Source organism: Oncorhynchus kisutch, linkage group LG14 (genome assembly GCF_002021735.2).
Source record: "Oncorhynchus kisutch isolate 150728-3 linkage group LG14, Okis_V2, whole genome shotgun sequence".
Lineage (NCBI taxonomy): Eukaryota > Metazoa > Chordata > Actinopteri > Salmoniformes > Salmonidae > Oncorhynchus > Oncorhynchus kisutch.
Genome location: NC_034187.2, coordinates 6,853,986 through 6,873,707, shown reverse-complemented (window position 1 = coordinate 6,873,707; position 19,722 = coordinate 6,853,986). Strand labels below are relative to the sequence as shown.

General features: G+C 41.3%; 1 protein-coding gene across 3 annotated transcripts in view; it reads left to right on the top strand.

Annotated features, from left to right (window-relative positions):
- The first annotated feature begins 569 nt into the window (after positions 1 to 569).
- The window catches only part of snx9a (sorting nexin 9a), a 29,209-nt gene continuing 10,056 nt past the window's right edge, over positions 570 to 19,722 (top strand). Inside the window, exons 1-9 of one of the 3 annotated variants that reach the window (XM_031787730.1) lie at positions 570 to 1,969; positions 2,653 to 2,739; positions 3,892 to 3,966; positions 12,733 to 12,819; positions 14,071 to 14,173; positions 14,290 to 14,431; positions 14,537 to 14,621; positions 15,615 to 15,740; positions 17,152 to 17,269. In XM_031787730.1, coding sequence (XP_031643590.1) covers positions 1,958 to 1,969; positions 2,653 to 2,739; positions 3,892 to 3,966; positions 12,733 to 12,819; positions 14,071 to 14,173; positions 14,290 to 14,431; positions 14,537 to 14,621; positions 15,615 to 15,740; positions 17,152 to 17,269 — 835 coding nt within the window. In that variant the 5' untranslated portion in view covers positions 570 to 1,957. Of the gene's footprint in view, positions 1,970 to 2,136; positions 2,197 to 2,652; positions 2,740 to 3,891; positions 3,967 to 12,732; positions 12,820 to 14,070; positions 14,174 to 14,289; positions 14,432 to 14,536; positions 14,622 to 15,614; positions 15,741 to 17,151; positions 17,270 to 19,722 lie in introns of those variants that run through there. The other 2 variants (XM_031787732.1, XM_031787731.1) reach the window with 2 other exon arrangements.

Sequence of the window (19,722 nt, the reverse complement as noted above, 5' to 3'; positions counted from 1 at the left end):
TGAAGTAATTTTCATTTAAATGGTTTTGTGCAGACAACAGAACCCATCATATCACAACCTGGAGTACAAACAAACAGTTTGGCTACAAACCAGACAAATTCAGGTTAATCCCCTGTTTCTGCCATTTATTTCAGTTTGTTTTTCTAGAGTAAAGGAGGGAAAGGGAGAGGAGAGTAGGAGGGAAGAGGAGAGGAGAGGAGGGAAAAGGGAGAGGAGAACAGAGAAGAGGAGAGGGGGAGGAGAGAGAACAAAGGAGAGAGGGGAGTTAATTATCTTTCTCTGGTGTGGTTGAGTGCATGTTAGCATTAGCTGGTTCAAGTAGTACAGACGTGGCGTAGTAGAGGTGAGAATGAGAGGGGAGAGGAGATGGAGAGAAAGAAAAAGATAATAATATATTTAAAAAATCCACCACTAGAGGGCGCACTTCGCCCATTCAATCCTGCACAGACCGACATGTTCAGCTGTTAACAACAGAGTCGCTTTGTTCAGAGGCGGTGCCGTTCACAGCCCTGTGGCATTGTAGCGCCGCCCATGACACAAGCTAAAGTATCAAATACAGACCCGGACTGATTGGAACAGCCATCTCGGAAACACCCTTTAATTTGCGGTTCTTCTGTAAAACAGCATTTGACAGATTGACGCATAGAAAAAAAACGACATGCTTATAACAAGTAGGCTTATAGACCTACTAGGACTCTCCTACCTGTTAGCCTAGGCTACCTGTTTGTTAGCATACCTGTTAGCCTGGCATACCTGTTGGCCTAGCCTACGTGCATGTTAGCATACCTGTTGGCCTAGCCTACTTGCTTGTTAGCATACCTGTTGGCCCAAGTCTACTTGCATTTTTACACTACCTGCTTGTTAGCCTACCTGTTGGCCTTTTCTACCTGCATGTTGTCCAAGTCTACCTGCTTATTAGCCTACCTGCTTGTTAGCCTAGCCTGCCTGCTTGTTAGCCTTGTCTACCTGCTTGTTAGCCTAGTCTATCTGCTTGTTGGCCTAGCCTACCTGCTTGTTAGCCTAGCCAACAGCCTACCTGTTGGCCTAACCTACTTGCATGTTGGCCAAGTCTACCTACCTGCTAGCCTAGCCTACCTGTTAGCTCAGACTGTGACCTGATGGAGAATATCCACACATGATCTTTAGTTCATAGTTCATATCATTAGTTTATTGGATTTGAAAGGTCTCACCAGAACCCATGATTATTGCCTACAATTACCTTATAATATTGACTATCACTCAGTGAATATGAATTACCTCTCTTAACAAGGTCACAAATAATTTGCAGTTAACATTTGCATCAATTAATTTAGGCTAATATTTCCCCTTTTGCTTGTTGACATAGTTTCCATCTCTTACTAAGAAGTTGAGAGTTCCTGATCTGTGAATGGTTGTCTTTACTCGGTGTATTTACTCAGTCAAACCTATGACCGAGCAGCTAAAGGAAAATAAACACAATTGTCTGTCCGACTGTTGCCACGTTCATGTGCTATTCGAAAATACAAATCTAGGAAATGTCCGACTTGTTAATAGGTTGAACGCGCGGCACGTGTATATGTACAACAGGTTAGCAAGTCGGACATTTCCGAGTTTCGTAGTTTCCGACGAGTACTTGAACGCGGCACGTATCCACACCCCTGTTACTTGTTCTACATTTCTGCTTGGAGGAAGTGGCCCCTTTCCTCACCCTGTCGCTCTTTACCGCGGGGATACAAAATTACTAACAAACTATTCTGTTGAGTGAAAATTAGGCAATTGTCGTCCTAGAAAATTGAGAAATCGTCTCTGCAGAATAGCACGTACGTTGTAACAACATAGTTGTAAGAAGATACGCCAGAGTGGATCGTTTTGAGCTGGAGTAGCTCCGTCTGCTTTGTTTACATTGGGATTGTTTTGATGCGGGGTGTTTTCCACGGTGACGTTTTTTGCGTGGAAAACAACTGTAAATCCTGCAACGATGGCAATGCAGGTAGGAGAGTTTCTTCAGCATGTCATGTCATGGTGCGCTTTATCGAATGGTAGACAACGCTAATTTAGCTCTTTTTTTTTTTGTCATACAGAATATGCGCCATTTGCGGGGGGTTTCATTGAAGTGTAGTTTAGATTTCAGAGTAATATGACTAAAAGAGAACATGTTTATAAACTGAACCAATGTCATACAAGAAATGGATTGATGACAGATTAAACAACATTTACGTATGTATTTACATGTTTATAAACGGAACCAATGTCATACAAGATATAGATTGATGCCATGTGCAGAGACAGATTAAACAACACCTATGTATGTATTTATCTTCCAGTCTCTACTGTGAACTGCTTTTTGTAGGTTGTAGCGCCACTGTTTTAGAGAAGGAGGCAGTGTGTGTGTGTGTGTACACAGTACCATTCAGAGTGGTCCTGAGGTCATCACTGTGTCCTATGACTACGTCCTACAGTACCATTCAGAGTGGTCCTGAGGTCATCACTGTGTCCTATGACTACGTCCTACAGTACCATTCAGAGTGGTCCTGAGGTCATCACTGTGTCCTATGACTACGTCCTACAGTACCATTCAGAGTGGTCCTGAGGTCATCACTGTGTCCTATGACTACGTCCTACAGTACCATTCAGAGTGGTCCCGAGGTCATCACTGTGTGTGCTCTGTTTCAGGCCCAGGTGATGTATGACTTCAGTGCCGAACCAGGAAATAACGAGTTGACAGTCAAAGAAGGAGAGACTGTCACCGTCCTCAATCAGGTACACACAGGATCTGACTGGCTGGCCAAAGTCACCTGAAATACTACAGAGTTACATTTCACGCTTTTCTGTCCAGGCTCTGATGAATAACTCTCATACCTCTTCTCTCTCTTCCTCTTCTCCCTCTCTCCCCTTTCTCTCCCTCTCTCCCCCTTCTCTATCTTTTCCTCTCCCTCTCTCCCCCTTCTCTCTCTCCCTCTTTCTCCCCCTTATCGCTCTTCCTCTCTCTCCCCTTCTCTTACTTCCTCTCTCTCCCCTTCTCTCTCTTCCTCTCCCTCTCTCCATTCTCTCTCTTCCTCTTTCTCCCCCTTCTCGCTCTCCCTCTCTCTCCCCCTTATCTCTCTTCCTCTCCCTCCCCCTTATCTCTCTTTCTCCCTCTTCTCTCTTCCTCTCTCTCCCCCTTCTCTCACTTCCTCTCTCTCCCCCTTATCTCTCTTCCTCTCCCTTATCTCTCTTCCTCTTTCTCCCCCTTATCTCTCTTCCTCTCTCTCCCCTTATCTCTCTTCCTCTCTCTCCCCTTCTCTCTTTCTCTCCCTCTTCTCTCTCTTCCTCTCCCTCTCTCTTCCTCTCTCTCCCCTTCTCTCTTTCTCTCCCTCTTCTCTCTCTCCCTCTTCTCCCTCTCCCTCCCCCTTCTCTCACTTCCTCTCTCTCCCCTTCTCTCACTTCCTCTCTCTCCCCCTTCCTCTCTCTTCTCTCTCTCCCTCCCCCTTCTCTCTCTTCCCTTATCTCTCTTCCTCTCTCTCCCCCTTCTCTCTTCCTCTTTCTCCCCCTTATCTCTCTTCCTCTCTCTCTCCCTCTCTCCCGCTCTCCCTCTTCTCTCTTCCTCTCTCTCCCCCTTCCTCTCTCTTCTCTCTCTCCCTCCCCCTTCTCTCTCTTCCCTTATCTCTCTTCCTCTCTCTCCCCCTTCTCTCTTCCTCTTTCTCCCCCTTATCTCTCTTCCTCTCTCTCTCCCTCTCTCCCGCTCTCCCTCTTCTCTCTTCCTCTCTCTCCCCCTTCCTCTCTCTTCTCTCTCTCCCTCCCCCTTCTCTCTCTTCCCTTATCTCTCTTCCTCTCTCTCCCCCTTATCTCTCTTCCTCTTTCTCCCCCTTATCTCTCTTCCTCTCTCTCTCCCTCTTCTCTCTTCCTCTCTCTGCCACTCCTCTCTCTTTGTAGAATGTTGGTGGAGGATGGATAGAGGCTCAGAACTCCAGAGGAGAAAGTGGGCTGGTGCCAGAAGACTACTTACAGGTGAGTGTGTGTTTGTTCATTACGGATTACACACCATAACAGTGTGAATAACTCACTACGTATCTGTAAAGTAAATCAAATAGAGTGTTATTTGTCACATGCGCCGAATACAACATGTGTAGATCTGACAGTGAAATGCTAACTTATAATATGATTACTTATAAGCCCTTAACCAACAATGCAGTTAAAAAAATAGCAATACAAGAATAAGAAATAAAAGTAACAAATAATTAAAGAGCAGCAGTAAAATAACAATGTGGAGGCTATATACAGGGTGTTACGGTACAGAGTCAATGTGGAGGCTATATACAGGGGGGTACCGGTACAGAGTCAATGTGGAGACTATATACAGAGTCAATGTGGAGGCTATATACAGGGCGGTACCGGTACAGAGTCAATGTGGAGGCTATATACAGGGTGTACCGGTACAGAGTCAATGTGGAGGCTATATACAGGGTGTTACGGTACAGAGTCAATGTGGAGGCTATATACAGGGGGGTACCGGTACAGAGTCAATGTGGAGGCTATATACAGGGGGTACCGGTACAGAGTCAATGTGGAGGCTATATACAGGGGGTACCGGTACAGAGTCAATGTGGAGGCTATATACAGGGGGTACCAGTACAGAGTCAATGTGGAGGCTATATACAGGGGGTACCGGTACAGAGTCAATGTGGAGGCTATATACAGGGGGTACCAGTACAGAGTCAATGTGGAGGCTATATACAGGGGGTACCAGTACAGAGTCAATGTGGAGGCTATATACAGGGGGTACCAGTACGGAGTCAATGTGGAGGCTATATACAGGGTATTACGGTACAGAGTCAATGTGGAAGCTATATACAGGGGGGTACCGGTACAGAGTCAATGTGGAGGCTATATACAGGGGGGTACCGGTACAGAGTCAATGTGGAGGCTATATACAGGGGGGGTACCGGTACAGAGTCAATGTGGAGACTATATACAGGGGGGTACCGGTACAGAGTCAATGTGGAGGCTATATACAGGGGGTACCGGTACAGAGTCAATGTGGAGGCTATATACAGGGGGGGTACCGGTACAGAGTCAATGTGGAGGCTATATACAGGGGGTACCGGTACAGAGTCAATGTGGAGGCTATATACAGGGGGGGTACCGGTACAGAGTCAATGTGGAGGCTATATACAGGGGGTACCGGTACAGAGTCAATGTGGAGGCTATATACAGGGGGTACCGGTACAGAGTCAATGTGGAGGCTATATACAGGGGGGTACCGGTACAGAGTCAATGTGGAGGCTATATACAGGGGGGTACCGGTACAGAGTCAATGTGGAGGCTATATACAGGGGGTACCGGTACAGAGTCAATGTGGAGGCTATATACAGAGTCAATGTGGAGGCTATATACAGGGTGTTACGGTACAGAGTCAATGTGGAGGCTATATACAGGGGGGTACCGGTACAGAGTCAATGTGGAGGCTATATACAGGGGGGTACCGGTACAGAGTCAATGTGGAGGCTATATACAGGGGGGTACCGGTACAGAGTCAATGTGGAGGCTATATACAGGGGGGTACCGGTACAGAGTCAATGTGGAGGCTATATACAGGGGGGTACCGGTACAGAGTCAATGTGGAGGCTATATACAGGGGGGTACCGGTACAGAGTCAATGTGGAGGCTATATACAGGGTCAATGTGGAGGCTATATACAGAGTCAATGTGGAGGCTATATACAGGGGGTTACCGGTACAGAGTCAATGTGGAGGCTATATACAGGGGGGTACCGGTACAGAGTCAATGTGGAGGCTATATACAGGGTGTTACCGGTACAGAGTCAATGTGGAGGCTATATACAGGGGGGTACCGGTACAGAGTCAATGTGGAGGCTATATACAGGGTGTTACGGTACAGAGTCTATGTGTGGGGGCACCGGTTAGTCCAGGTAATTGAGGTAATATGTACATGTAGGTAGAGTTATTAAAGTGACTATGCATAGATAATAGCAGAGAGTAGTAGCAGTGTAATAGAGGGGGGGTGGTGGGGGGGGGGGCAATGCAAATAGTCTGGGTAGTCATTTGATTAGATGTTCAGGAGTCTTATGGCTTGGGGGTAGAAGCTGTTTATGATCCTCTTGGACCTAGACTTGGCGCTCCGGTACCACTTTTGTGCTGTGGCAGAGAGAACAGTCTATGCCTAGAGTGGCTGGAGTCTTTGACAATTTTTAGGGCCTTCCTCTGACACAGCCTGGCGTGAGTGCTACGGATCGGTAGTCATTTCGGCAGGTTACCTTAGTGTTCTTGGGCACAGGGACTATGGTGGTCTGCTTGAAACATGTTGGTATTACAGACTCAGACAGGGAGAGGTTGAAAATGTAAGTGAAGACACTTGCCAGTTGGTCAGCGCATGCCCAGAGTACACATCCTGGTTATCTGTCTGGTCCTGCAAACTTGTGGATGTTGACCTGTTTAAAGGTCTTACTCACATTGGCTGCGGAGAGCGTGATCACACAGTCATCCAGGACAGCTGATGCTCTCATGTATGTTTCAGTGTTACTTGCCTCGAAGCGAGCACAGAAGTAATTTAGCTCGTCTGATAGGCTCGGGTCATTGGGCAGCTCTCGGCTGTGCTTCCTTTTGTAGTCTGTAATAGCTTGCAAGCCCTGCCACATCCGACGAGCGTCGGAGCCGGTTAGTACAATTCCATCTTAGTCCGGTATTGACGCTTTGCCTGTTTTGATGGTTCATCGGAGGACATAGCAGGATTTCTTATAAGCTTCCAGGTTAGAGTCCCGCTCCTTGAAAGCGGCAGCTCTACCTTTTAGCTCAATGCTGATGTTGCCTATAATCCATGGCTTCTGGTTGGGGTCTGTACGTACAGTCACTGTGGGGAGGACGTCCTCGATGCACTTATTGATAAAGCCAGTGACTGAGGTGGTAAACTCCTCAATGCCATCAGAAGAATCCAGAAACATATTCCAGTCTGTGCTGCAAAACAGTCCTGTAGTTTAACATCTGCTTCATCTGACCAATTTTTTTTATTGATTGAGTCACTGGTGCTTCCTGCTTTCATTTTTTTGCTTGTAAACAGGAAGTAGGATAGATAGAATTATGGTCAGATTTGCCAAATGGAGGGCTTTGTACGCATCTCTGTGTGGAGTAATGGTGGTCTAGAGATTCTTTTTTCTCCCTTTGGTTGCACATTTTAACATACTGGTGGAAATTTAGTAAAACGGATTTAAGTTTCAACTCCATATACATTCCAGTCAATTAAGGAAGTACACTGAAATTCCAATTCTCTTCAATGCTTTTTAATAAGGAACATTTGGATTTGGAATCTGCTTTACTTTCTGAATTGACTGGACTGAATTTACCCGGGTCAGAAGTTTACATGCATTCAATTAGTATTTGGTAGCATTGCCTTTAAATGGTTTAATTTGGGTCAAACGTTTCGGGTAGCCTTCTACAAGCTTCCCACAATGAGCTGGATGAATTTCGTCCCATTCCTCTTGACAGAGCTGATGTAGCAGAGTCAGGTTTGTAGGCATCCTTGCTCGCACACGCTTTTTCAGTTTTTCAGTCGGCTTTGTGATGGCCACACTAACTTCAACTGTAGGCTGTCTGTTGTGCCAGGGTATGTATAGCTTTGCTTTAGCTAATGGATACATGTTTACTGGTAGGCCTATTTGGTCACCATTTTAAAACCATACTACAGCCTACTCTGGCTGTAAAGTGGTGCCATGAACTCAATATTTAGAGGTGAAAAATAAACAATATACTCACAGAAAGCTGTGACTCTTCTCTCTGTATCCAGAACAACAGTAGTTGCTTTCAAAACAGTATTTTGCATATTTAGCAACTGTCATATGCTTGTGCTTCTCAGAATGCATCACTCCCTCCTCTGTGCATACAGTAGGGAGAGGGGGGTGAGAGTGGCTCGCTAACATAGCAACAGACAGCGAAACAGGGACAGTCAAATACCTAGCTAAATGCTTATGTTCCTAGCTCCAACAGTGCATTAATACCTAGCTAAATGCTTATGTTCCTAGCTCCAACAGTGCATTAATACCTAGCTAAATGCTTATGTTCCTAGCTCCAACAGCGCATTAATACCTAGCTAAATGCTTATGTTCCTAGCTCCAACAGCGCATTAATACCTAGCTAAATGCTTATGTTCCTAGCTCCAACAGCGCATTAATACCTAGCTAAATGCTTATGTTCTTAGCTCCAACAGCGCATTAATACCTAGCTAAATGCTTATGTTCTTAGCTCCAACAGCGCATTAATACCTAGCTAAATGCTTATGTTCCTAGCTCCAACAGCGCATTAATACCTAGCTAAATGCTTATGTACCTAGCTCCAACAGCGCATTAATACCTAGCTAAATGCTTATGTTCTTAGCTCCAACAGCGCATTAATACCTAGCTAAATGCTTATGTTCCTAGCTCCAACAGCGCATTAATACCTAGCTAAATGTAAGATCCCGATTCTCGAGCTGCAACTTATTATTTTTTTCAACTCATAATACAGATGAACAATTGACATTGTTACACCATACAAAACAAAACACAGGTATTAACAAGAAAATACTAAAACTGTCACGGTTTTCTGTAGGTGAAAGAGAGTCAGACCAAAATGCAGCGTGGCTATTGCTGTTTAATAAAACAAAGTAAACATGAATCAAATACAAAAACAATAAACGTAACACGAAAACCGAAACAGCCTCATACTGGTGCAAAGTAACACAGAGACAGGAACAGCCTCATACTGGTGCAAAGTAACACAGAGACAGGAACAGCCTCATACTGGTGCAAAGTAACACAGAGACAGGAACAGCCTCATACTGGTGCAAAGTAACACAGAGACAGGAACAGCCTCATACTGGTGCAAAGTAACACAGAGACAGGAACAGCCTCATACTGGTGCAAAGTAACACAGAGACAGGAACAAGGACAATCACCCACCAAAACCCAACACCAAACAGGCTACCTAAATATGGTTCCCAATCAGAGACAATGACTAACACCTGCCTCTGATTGAGAACCATATCAGGCCAAACATAGAACTAGACAAACTAGACATGTAACATAGAATGCCCACTCAGATCACAACCTGACCAACCAAAACATAGAAACATACAAAGCAAACTATGGTCAGGGTGTGACAAAAACATGCAAAAAATATAAATGAAATTATAAAAAAAAAATCTAAAAATGTATAGTGAAATTGTAATCACTCTGAAAATATCGTATTATAATGATTCAGGAAAATGTTATTCTTGTTGTTTTTCACATGTTAATGTTTTAATAAGATAATTCAATGTAATAAAAAAAGATGTGTAATTTTGGTATAAAATGTTGTAATTTTTGTTTGTGTATAAAGTATTTGGCAACAAGAATAATAAAAATTCAATGGTCTTGTTATCATTGCAATAGTAACATATTATATCTTTCATGGCAAAAACATGGGCAGTGTTCATAATGGTAAATACGTATTTTGTTTTCCCAAAATTGTGACGCAAATTTACATTCAAAGAACAAGTGAGACAGATTCTCACCTTCTTTTTCACGGAAAACACAGATATCATCAATAGACAGGAACATGGATATATATTTCAATAATATATATCCATGTAATTTTATCTTATGTCAAATGTTAAAGTGCACTTCCTTAACTTTGTTTGTTATACAATATTTGTAAGACCTTAACCAGACAATGTCAGGAATAAGCATGTTCCAGAATTTTTGAAAATCTTTATTTAACCAGGCAAGTCAGTTAAGAACAAATTCTTATTTTCAATGACGGCCTAGGAACAGTGGGTTAACTGCCTGTGCAGAACGACAGCTCGGGGGTTTGAACTTGCAACCTTCCGGTTACTAGTCCAACGCTCTAACCACTAGGCTACCCTGCCGCCCCGTTTTCCTCTCGGTGTAAGTTGGTTTCACATTTAGAATCATTCCGTTTTAATCCTGATGCAATAGAAAGTGCAGTAATAGCATTAAGGGCATGGTCTTTGGTCCTGGTCTTTGTCTCTTATTAAAAAAGAGTAGTATCATCAGCCAGTTGGGACATTTTTATTTATTTGTTAAAAATAGTTAAGCTAATAGTTAAAATAGTCAAATGTACATTATTCAGAATATCTAGAGATAGAATAAAAATGGCGAAACTGGGCATCCCTGTCGTAAACTTCTGTTGATACTAAGTCTTTTGGAAGTATTAAGGCTTAGTAACACAGAACTATTTATATCTTTGTAGAACATGCGAATGACGTTGATAAAATGTTCACCGAATCCAAAAGGTTTACGTGACCTAAAGAGAAATTCAATTGTGTCAAAGGTTCTACAGAAGTCCCCCCCAAAAAAAGACAACCACATCTGAGTCAACTGCATCTGAATAATCTATAAGGTCCAAGACTAAACGAATGTTAGAGTTTATGTGACGGCCCTTCATAAATCCTGTTTGAGTCTCATTTATAATGGTAACTATATTCCTTTCTTTAAACTTTTGGCATAAACCAGAGCAAACAATTTGTAATCAATATTTAATAAAGTAATTGGTCTCCAATAGACATGTACGGAGTTTGTGTCAACGGACATGGAGATGAATACGTCCTTATTGGACGTAGCTGCCCCGTGTCTACCCCGCCTCCTGTTTGTTGGGATGCTGAGTTTGTCGACTGTCAGCTGTACGTAAATGGACGAATCCCTTTTCGACTCTGTGTGTTGTGGAAAGGTAAACACTGATTGTTTCAAGCTAACGTTAGCGAACAGAAGATGGACATTCAGGGGACTCTAAAGTGCCAGCAGTTCACTTTCATTTGCTAGTGAAAGAAATTAAATACAAATATGAAAAATTACTGCTCGCATATGTGCGAGTGCGATTTAATTTCTGCGTCCCGTTAGTTGTATTTTCCACGTAACATGACGGGGATCACGCAACCTGATAGACTGAAACTGTAATTATGATCCACGTCACAAAAAGCATTTACAAAAGTATAATCAAAAAGAAATATAAACATCTTGGCTTTAAATGGAGTCGGGAGTTTAGAAGACTGTGTGATGAAGAGTAAATGAGTGTCTGGTGTCTGCTCTAGAGGCAATGCTTCTAAAAATGCCTTTACACAAGATTTTGCGAGTTGAATCTCCAATTTGCCACACGCGTCTTGTAGTCTAAAAAGTTGGACAGGGTTGGCAGGTCTGGAATATGTTCCTAGCTCCAACAGTACAGTAATAACTAGCCAAATGCTTATGTTCCTAGCTCCAACAGTACAGTAATAACTAGCCAAATGCTTATGTTCCTAGCTCCAACAGTACAGTAATAACTAGCCAAATGCTTATGTTCCTAGCTCCAACAGTACAGTAATAACTAGCCAAATGCTTATGTTCCTAGCTCCAACAGTACAGTAATAACTAGCCACATGCTTGTTTTCCTAGCTCCAACAGTACATTAATAACTAGCCACATGCTTGTGTTTTTAGCTCCAACAGTACATGAATAACTAGCCACATGCTTGTGTTTTTAGCTCCAACAGTACATGAATAACTAGCCACATGCTTGTGTTTTTAGCTCCAACAGTACATGAATAACTAGCCACATGCTTGTGTTTCTAGGTCCAACAGTACAGTAATAACTAGCCAAATGCTAATGTTCCTAGCTCCAACAGTACAGTAATACCTAACAATACAAAACAATACACGCGGATCCAAAACATTAAAAGAAAGTCATTAAGAAATATTGGAACAAGCAATGTCAGAGTCCGGGACAGTATATGGCCAGTATGTGACTAGAAAAGGGATGTACAGCAGTAGTTATATAGGACTGGACTACAATACAGTATATACATATGAAGTGGGTAAAACAGTATGTAAATGCTATTAAAGTGACCAGGTAGCCTGGCGGGTAGGAGCGTTGGGCCAGTAACTGAAAGGTTTCTAGATCGAATCCCCGAGCTGACATGATAAAAATGTGTCGTTCTGCCCCTGAGCAAGACAGTTAACCCACTTGTTCCCCAGGCGCCGATGACGTGGATGTCGATTAAGGCAGCCCCCCCCCCCCCCCGCACCTCTCTGATTCAGAGGGGTTGGGCTAAATGCGGAAGACACATTTCAGTTGAATGCATTTAGTTTCTCAGAGTTCCATGAGTATGTACAAAGGGCAGCAGTCTCTAAGGTGCAGGGTAGAGTACCGGGTGGTAGCAGGCTAGTAACAGTAACTAAGTTCAGGGCAGGGTTCTGGGCGGAGGCTGACTAGTGGTGGCTATTTAACAGTCTGATAGCCTGAAGATAGAAACTGTTTATCAGTCAACTGGAACGTTGTGTATCAAAATCACGGAAAATTAACAACTTGGTAACACAAAATGCTTCGGTAAGAGGACGGCAGTTTATCGTTCCAGCTTTTGTGTGTGTGTGTGTGTGTGTGTGTGCGCACGGCATTCCTCAGTCATACAGGGGAGGTGTCGAGTAGTCTTTGTGAGACCCCATCACACCGCCTTTGTTTTTTTGACATCACTGAGGAGCCGTAGCACAGCAAAGATCAAAGTTGAACTCTGGAAAATGTTTTGAAGATCCCAAGTACCACGCCAAAATAAACTTGACTAAATGTCGCTAACAGTGTGACCCTAAAGCAACACTGTGTCTTTGCAAAGTATGTTTACTCTGATCCCTGTAGTACAAACAGTGATGGTTGCATCCTGCAGACATGGGGAAGATAGCCATGACTACTGTCTTTGTCCTTAGGGGGTAAAGATAAAGTCAAAATGTGGATGATTATTACAATCCCCCCTCATCTCTCAGGTTGGTGCGGTGTCATCCACAACACCAGAGACAACTACCTATCCGGATGCCTACAGCCCCGAGTCCAGCAACAGCACAAACACTCAGGTACACACTACTTCATTACTATAAGTTATGGGGTATGAGAGAGAAAGAGAGGGACTCGGTCTCTGTCTCTAAATTAAAGAAAGCTTTGATTATGTACAGACTCAGTGACCAACATTGCCTTGCTATTGAGAAAGGCTGCCGTAGGCAGACCTGGTTCTTGAGAAGACAGGCTATGTGCACACTGTCAACAAAATGATGTGGAAACTGAGCTGCACTTCCTCCCAAATGTATGACCATATTAGAGACGCATATTTCCCTCAGATTACACAGAATTAGAAAACAAATACAATTTGAATAAACTCCCATATCATTGTGTGAAATACCACAGTGTCCAATCACAGCAGCAAGATTTGTGACCTGTTGCCACAAGAAAAGGGCAACCAGTGAAGAACAAACACCATTGTAAATACAACCCATATTTATGTTCATTTATTTTCCCTTTTGTACTTTAACTATTTGCACATTGTTACAACACTGTAAATATACATAATACCACATTTGAAATGTCTTTATTCTTTTGGAACCTTTGTGAGTGTAAATGTTTACTGTTCATTTGTTATTGTTTATTTCACTTTTGTTTATGATCTATTTCACTTGCTTTGGCAATGTTAACATACAGTGGGGCAAAAAAAGTATTTAGTCAGCCACCAATTGTGCAAGTTCTCCCACTAAAAAGATGAGAGAGGCCTGTAATTTTCATCATAGGTACACTTCAACTATGACAGACAAAATTAGAAAAAAGAATCCAGAAAATCACATTGTAGGATTTTTTATGAATTTATTTGCAAATTATGGTGGAAAATAAGTATTTTAAAGTATCATTGGTGGCTGACTAAATACTTTTTTGCCCCACTGTATGTTTCCCATGCCAATAAAGCCCCTTAAATTGAAAGAGAGAGATAGAGATGTTTATAGTCAGGCAGGAAGGGGAAATGGTCGTTAGCATGGCGTTGGAGCTTCTCTTTTGTAGGCCCAAGGCCAGTTCTGTCCACGCTTGGGCCATTAAAACACACACAAACATCCAGGTACCTGCTCTGTCCACGCTTGAGCCATTAAAACTGTATAAAGCAGGACAGCATGCACCACACACACACTTTAGCCATTACGACTGCCTTGGTTAGAGCCACGCCACTTCAAAACATCATGCCACTTAGCCTTTAAAACAGAACAGGCTGAAGCAGTCTTCTTCTTTTTTTTAAGCAGCTCTGTGAAACATTTCCCAGAGTTCACTGCTGCTGTTGTTGTTTGCAGGTTGCTAACGGTGACAACCCTTGGTCTGGGGGAGGAACTTACACCAACAAGACAGCCGGGGGATGGGACACCCAGGGATACGCGCAGACTCAACAGAATGCAGGTGACACACACAGACAAACAAGATGTTTGTAAATGTTGTATTTGTAATGTTGCATTTATTAGTTTTTTTATTTTTATAATGTCCTTGTTTGTGCGTGTGCGTTTGTGCGTGTGAAGGTGATGATGACGATGATGGTGAGTGGGATGAAGAGTGGGATGATGCCAGATCAACAGGGGGTTATGGAGAAACTACAGGGGAGGAGGAAGGAGAGGCGACAGGCCGCAACACACACACACACATGAAGATATCCCTCAACAAGTAAGACACACAAACACTCACACTTATTTATTTTTAAATGTTGCATTTCACTAGGGTTGCAAAATTCTGGTAACTTTTCACTGTAGGTCCGTATTCTTCCACTAGGTTTGCGTTCTCTAAGATCCCCAACCCAGAGGTGTACCTCCTGGCTAAACTACCACCCAAAGGCAAAGACAGACTGGCCATCTATGTGAGTCATCCATCTGTTCTACACATTTACATCACATTACTTTACAGTACATTATATTAACATTACATGAACATTACTTTACAGTACAGTACATTACATTAACATTACTTCACAGTACATTACTTTACAGTACATTATTTTAACATTACTTAACAGTACATTACATTAACACTACTTTACATTACATGAACATTACTTTACAGTACATTATTTTAACATTACTTAACAGTACATTACATTAACACTACTTTACAGTACATAACATGAGTTTACAGTACATTACATTAACATACTTTACTTTACAGTAGCATTGCATTAACATTACTTTACAATACAGTACATTACATGAACATTACTTTACATTACAGTAACATTACAGTAACATTACTTTACAGTAACATTACATTAACATTGCATTAACATTACTTTACAGTACATTACAGTAACATTGCATCACCATTACTTTACATTACGGCAACATTGCATTAACATTACTTTGTTTTACTTTACAGTAACATTACATTAACATTACTTTATTTTACTTTACAGTAACATTACATTAACATTACTTTATTTTACAGTAACATTGCATTAACATTACCTTACATTACAGTAACATTGCATTAACATTACTTTACAGTACATTACAGTAACATTACATTAACATTACTTTGCAGTACATTGCAGTAACATTACTTTACAGTACATTGCGTTAACATTGCTTTACAGTACATTACAATTACAGTACATTACATTACAATAAATTACTTTTACATCCATCTGCATTACTTTTACAAGGCATTACATTTACATTATATTACATTCACATTACATTTAGATGACATTATTTATATAACATTACATTACTCTACATTTATGTAACAGTACATTTACAAGGCATTACATTTATAGGGGGGAAACTCTGCTACTCTAGATGGTAATAGCAATGTAGTAATTGTTTGTGTGTGTGTGTGTGTGTGTGTGTGTGTGTAGATGGGAGATGTGGGGCCAGTGTGGCTGTATCCCCAGTCTCCTCTTGACTGTGTCGTGGCTGATCCTAAAAAGGGCTCTAAGATGTATGGGCTGAAGAGTTACATAGAATATCAGGTCACACCCAACGTGAGTATCACACACACACACACACACACACACACTAGTGCTGAGCGATTAGTGCTTTTTGAGGTCGTTTCAGTTCGGTGAAAAATAAATAATTTTTCCGTTTGGATTTGTATAAAAAAAATCATAATTATGCTTTAAGCTTTTTAATAGAAATTAAATTTTAGTAGAAATTCCAAAGCCACATTTTTTGAACATTCAATTGTCTTATTAAGTTGTTTTTTGTCATCTCTGCTCAGGCAGTAGCAGCCAACCATCTAACCTCATTAACAAGTCACCTATTTAGCTAGGCTAGTAACTTGCTAGCTGGCTATCTAGTAGCTACCTAATATGTAACAGTAACTGGATAGCTAGTAGCTACCATCTCATATGTATACGTATATACTGTACTCTATATCATCTACTGCATCTTTATGTAATACATGTATCACTAGCGACTTTAACTATGCCACTTTGTTTACATACTCATCTCATATGTATATACTGTACTCAATACCATCTACTGTATCTTGCCTATGCTGCTCTGTACCATCACTCATTCATATATCTTTATGTACATATTCTTTATCCCCTTACACTTGTGTCTATAAGGTAGTAGTTTTGGAATTGTTAGTTAGATTACTTGTTGGTTATTACTGCATTGTCGGAACTAGAAGCACAAGCATTTCGCTACGCTCGCATTAACATCTGCTAACCATGTGTATGTGACAAATACAATTTGATTTGATTTGATTACCTAATATGTAATAGTAACTAGCTAGCTAGTAGCTACCTAATATGTAACAGTAACTGGATAGCTAGTAGCTACCTAATATGTAATAGAAACTAGCTAGCTAGTAGCTACCTAATATGTAATACTAACTAGCTAGCTAGTAGCTACCTAATATGTAATAGTAACTAGCTAGGTAGTAGCTACCTAATATGTAATAGTAACTAGCTAGCTAGTAGCTACCTAATATGCTGCAGAGCTGTCTGACGATAAAACTATTTTAGTTGTTCTTCAAAGTAGATAGGGCATACTTTCAATACGGCTAATTGCCAAGTACTACAAATATTAATCGGGTACAGCTACCTAACGAACTGTCAATATCCCTATTGTCGTTGTGCTGTGTACATTCCTCTCTCATGTGTCTTTCTGGGGCTGGAAGAGCAAGGCAGGCGCAATGGATTATAGTCATTGTAGTTAATTACCACGTTTTCTGCCCTGAACTAAGTTTTATATTTTCTGTTGAAAACTACAACTTCCAGCGGCCCACAGTTTGTTCTTGATCTGATTTCTCTACCGGCACGCAGAGCTCACAAAAAATACAAACTAAATGGAACCAAGTAATTGAACTGACGTCGGTCAATTTAGTTTTTTAATAACACACACACACACACACTTCTCTGACTCTTCTTTTTGTGTTTTCTACAGACAACCAACAGACCTGTCAATCACAGGTATAAGCATTTTGATTGGCTGTATGAGCGCCTGTTGGAGAAGTTTGGTTCCGCCATCCCCATCCCCTCGCTGCCTGACAAACAAGTCACAGGTCAGTGGCTTCCATGGCAACCGTCACCTCAGTTTTTCCTGAATAGGTCTTGTGGTCTGAAAAAGCGTGGCTTTAGAAAATGTGTATTGAGCTGTGTGTAAGGCATCCTTCAAGCATAAATAGTTCTGTATTGGAGCCTGTTGACAATGGCCATCTAATGAGGTCATAAATAGTTCTGTATTGAAGCCTGTGGACAATGGCCATCTAGTGAGGTCATAAATAGTTCTGTATTGGAGCCTGTGGACAATGGCCATCTAGTGAGGTCATAAATAGTTCTGTATTGGAGCCTGTGGACAATGGCCATCTAGTGAGGTCATAAATAGTTCTGTATTGGAGCCTGTTGACAATGGCCATCTAATGAGGTGTTTTATCGATTCCCCTGACAGCCCATACACACAAAATGTATGCAAGTCACGTTGGATAAAAGTGTCTTCTAAATGGAATTTATTATTATTATTACAGGTATAAATGTTAAAGTTTAGTATAAAAGAGGTTTTGTAATTTACTGGTTCAGAATGTCACTATGGTACGTCTATTAAAATGTGGATGAATTAGGTGATGAGAGAAATCCAATTATCTGTTTTCTTTTTTTACACACAATGCAAAGACGGAGGGGGAGGAGAATATGATGGTGGATGTTGTTGGCTTATACGGCCGGGAGATAGAGTTGTAGTGATTTAGTAGGGACAAAACGCATATCAGGGTGAAATAGGGTTAGGGTTAGATAGGGTTGTAGTGATTTAGTAGGGACAAAACGCATATCAGGGTGAAATCAAAACATAAAAAGTGCATGAAGGGTCAAGTAGTGCTGTCGGGTGAATAAAGTGGATGGGTTTAACAGTACCATGTCATTAACAGGAAGGAAATGGGTTTAACAGTAATGTCATTAACAGGAAGGAAATGGGTTTAACAGTAATGTCATTAACAGGGAGGAAATGGGTTTAACAGTACCATGTCATTAACAGGAAGGAAATGGGTTTAACAGTAATGTCATTAACAGGAAGGAAATGGGTTTAACAGTAATGTCATTAACAGGAAGGAAATGGGTTTAACAGTAATGTCATTAACAGGAAGGAAATGGGTTTAACAGTACCATGTCATTAACAGGAAGGAAATGGTTTTAACAGTACCATGTCATTAACAGGAAGGAAATGGGTTTAACAGTAATGTCATTAACAGGAAGGAAATGGGTTTAACAGTAATGTAATTAACAGGAAGGAAATGGGTTTAACAGTACCATGTCATTAACAGGAAGGAAATGGGTTTAACAGTACCATGTCATTAACAGGAAGGAAATGGGTTTAACAGTAATGTAATTAACAGGAAGGAAATGGGTTTAACAGCACCATGTCATTAACAGGAAGGAAATGGGTTTAACAGTACCATGTCATTAACAGGAAGGAAATGGGTTTAACAGTACCATGTCATTAACAGGAAGGAAATGGGTTTAACAGTACCATGTCATTAACAGGAAGGAAATGGGTTTAACAGTACCATGTCATTAACAGGAAGGAAATGGGTTTAACAGTACCATGTCATTAACAGGAAGGAAATGGGTTTAACAGTAATGTAATTAACAGGAAGGAAATGGGTTTAACAGCACCATGTCATTAACAGGAAGGAAATGGGTTTAACAGTAATGTAATTAACAGGAAGGAAATGGGTTTAACAGCACCATGTCATTAACAGGAAGGAAATGGGTTTAACAGTAATGTCATTAACAGGAAGGAAATGGGTTTAACAGTACCACGTAATTAACAGGAAGGAAATGGGTTTAACAGTACCATGTCATTAACAGGAAGGAAATGGGTTTAACAGTACCATGTCATTAACAGGAAGGAAATGGGTTTAACAGTACCATGTCATTAACAGGAAGGAAATGGGTTTAACAGTACCATGTCATTAACAGGAAGGAAATGGGTTTAACAGCACCATGTCATTAACAGGAAGGAAATGGGTTTAACAGTACCATGTCATTAACAGGAAGGAAATGGGTTTAACAGTACCATGTCATTAACAGGAAGGAAATGGGTTTAACAGTACCATGTAATTAACAGGAAGGAAATGGGTTTAACAGCACCATGTCATTAACAGGAAGGAAATGGGTTTAACAGTACCATGTCATTAACAGGAAGGAAATGGGTTTAACAGCACCATGTCATTAACAGGAAGGAAATGGGTTTAACAGTACCATGTCATTAACAGGAAGGAAATGGGTTTAACAGTACCATCTAATTAACAGGAAGGAAATGGGTTTAACAGCACCATGTCATTAACAGGAAGGAAATGGGTTTAACAGTAATGTCATTAACAGGAATAAAATGGGTTTAACAGTACCATGTAATTAACAGGAAGGAAATGGGTTTAACTGTACCATGTCATTAACAGGAAGGAAATGGGTTTAACAGTACCATGTCATTAACAGGAAGGAAATGGGTTTAACAGTACCATGT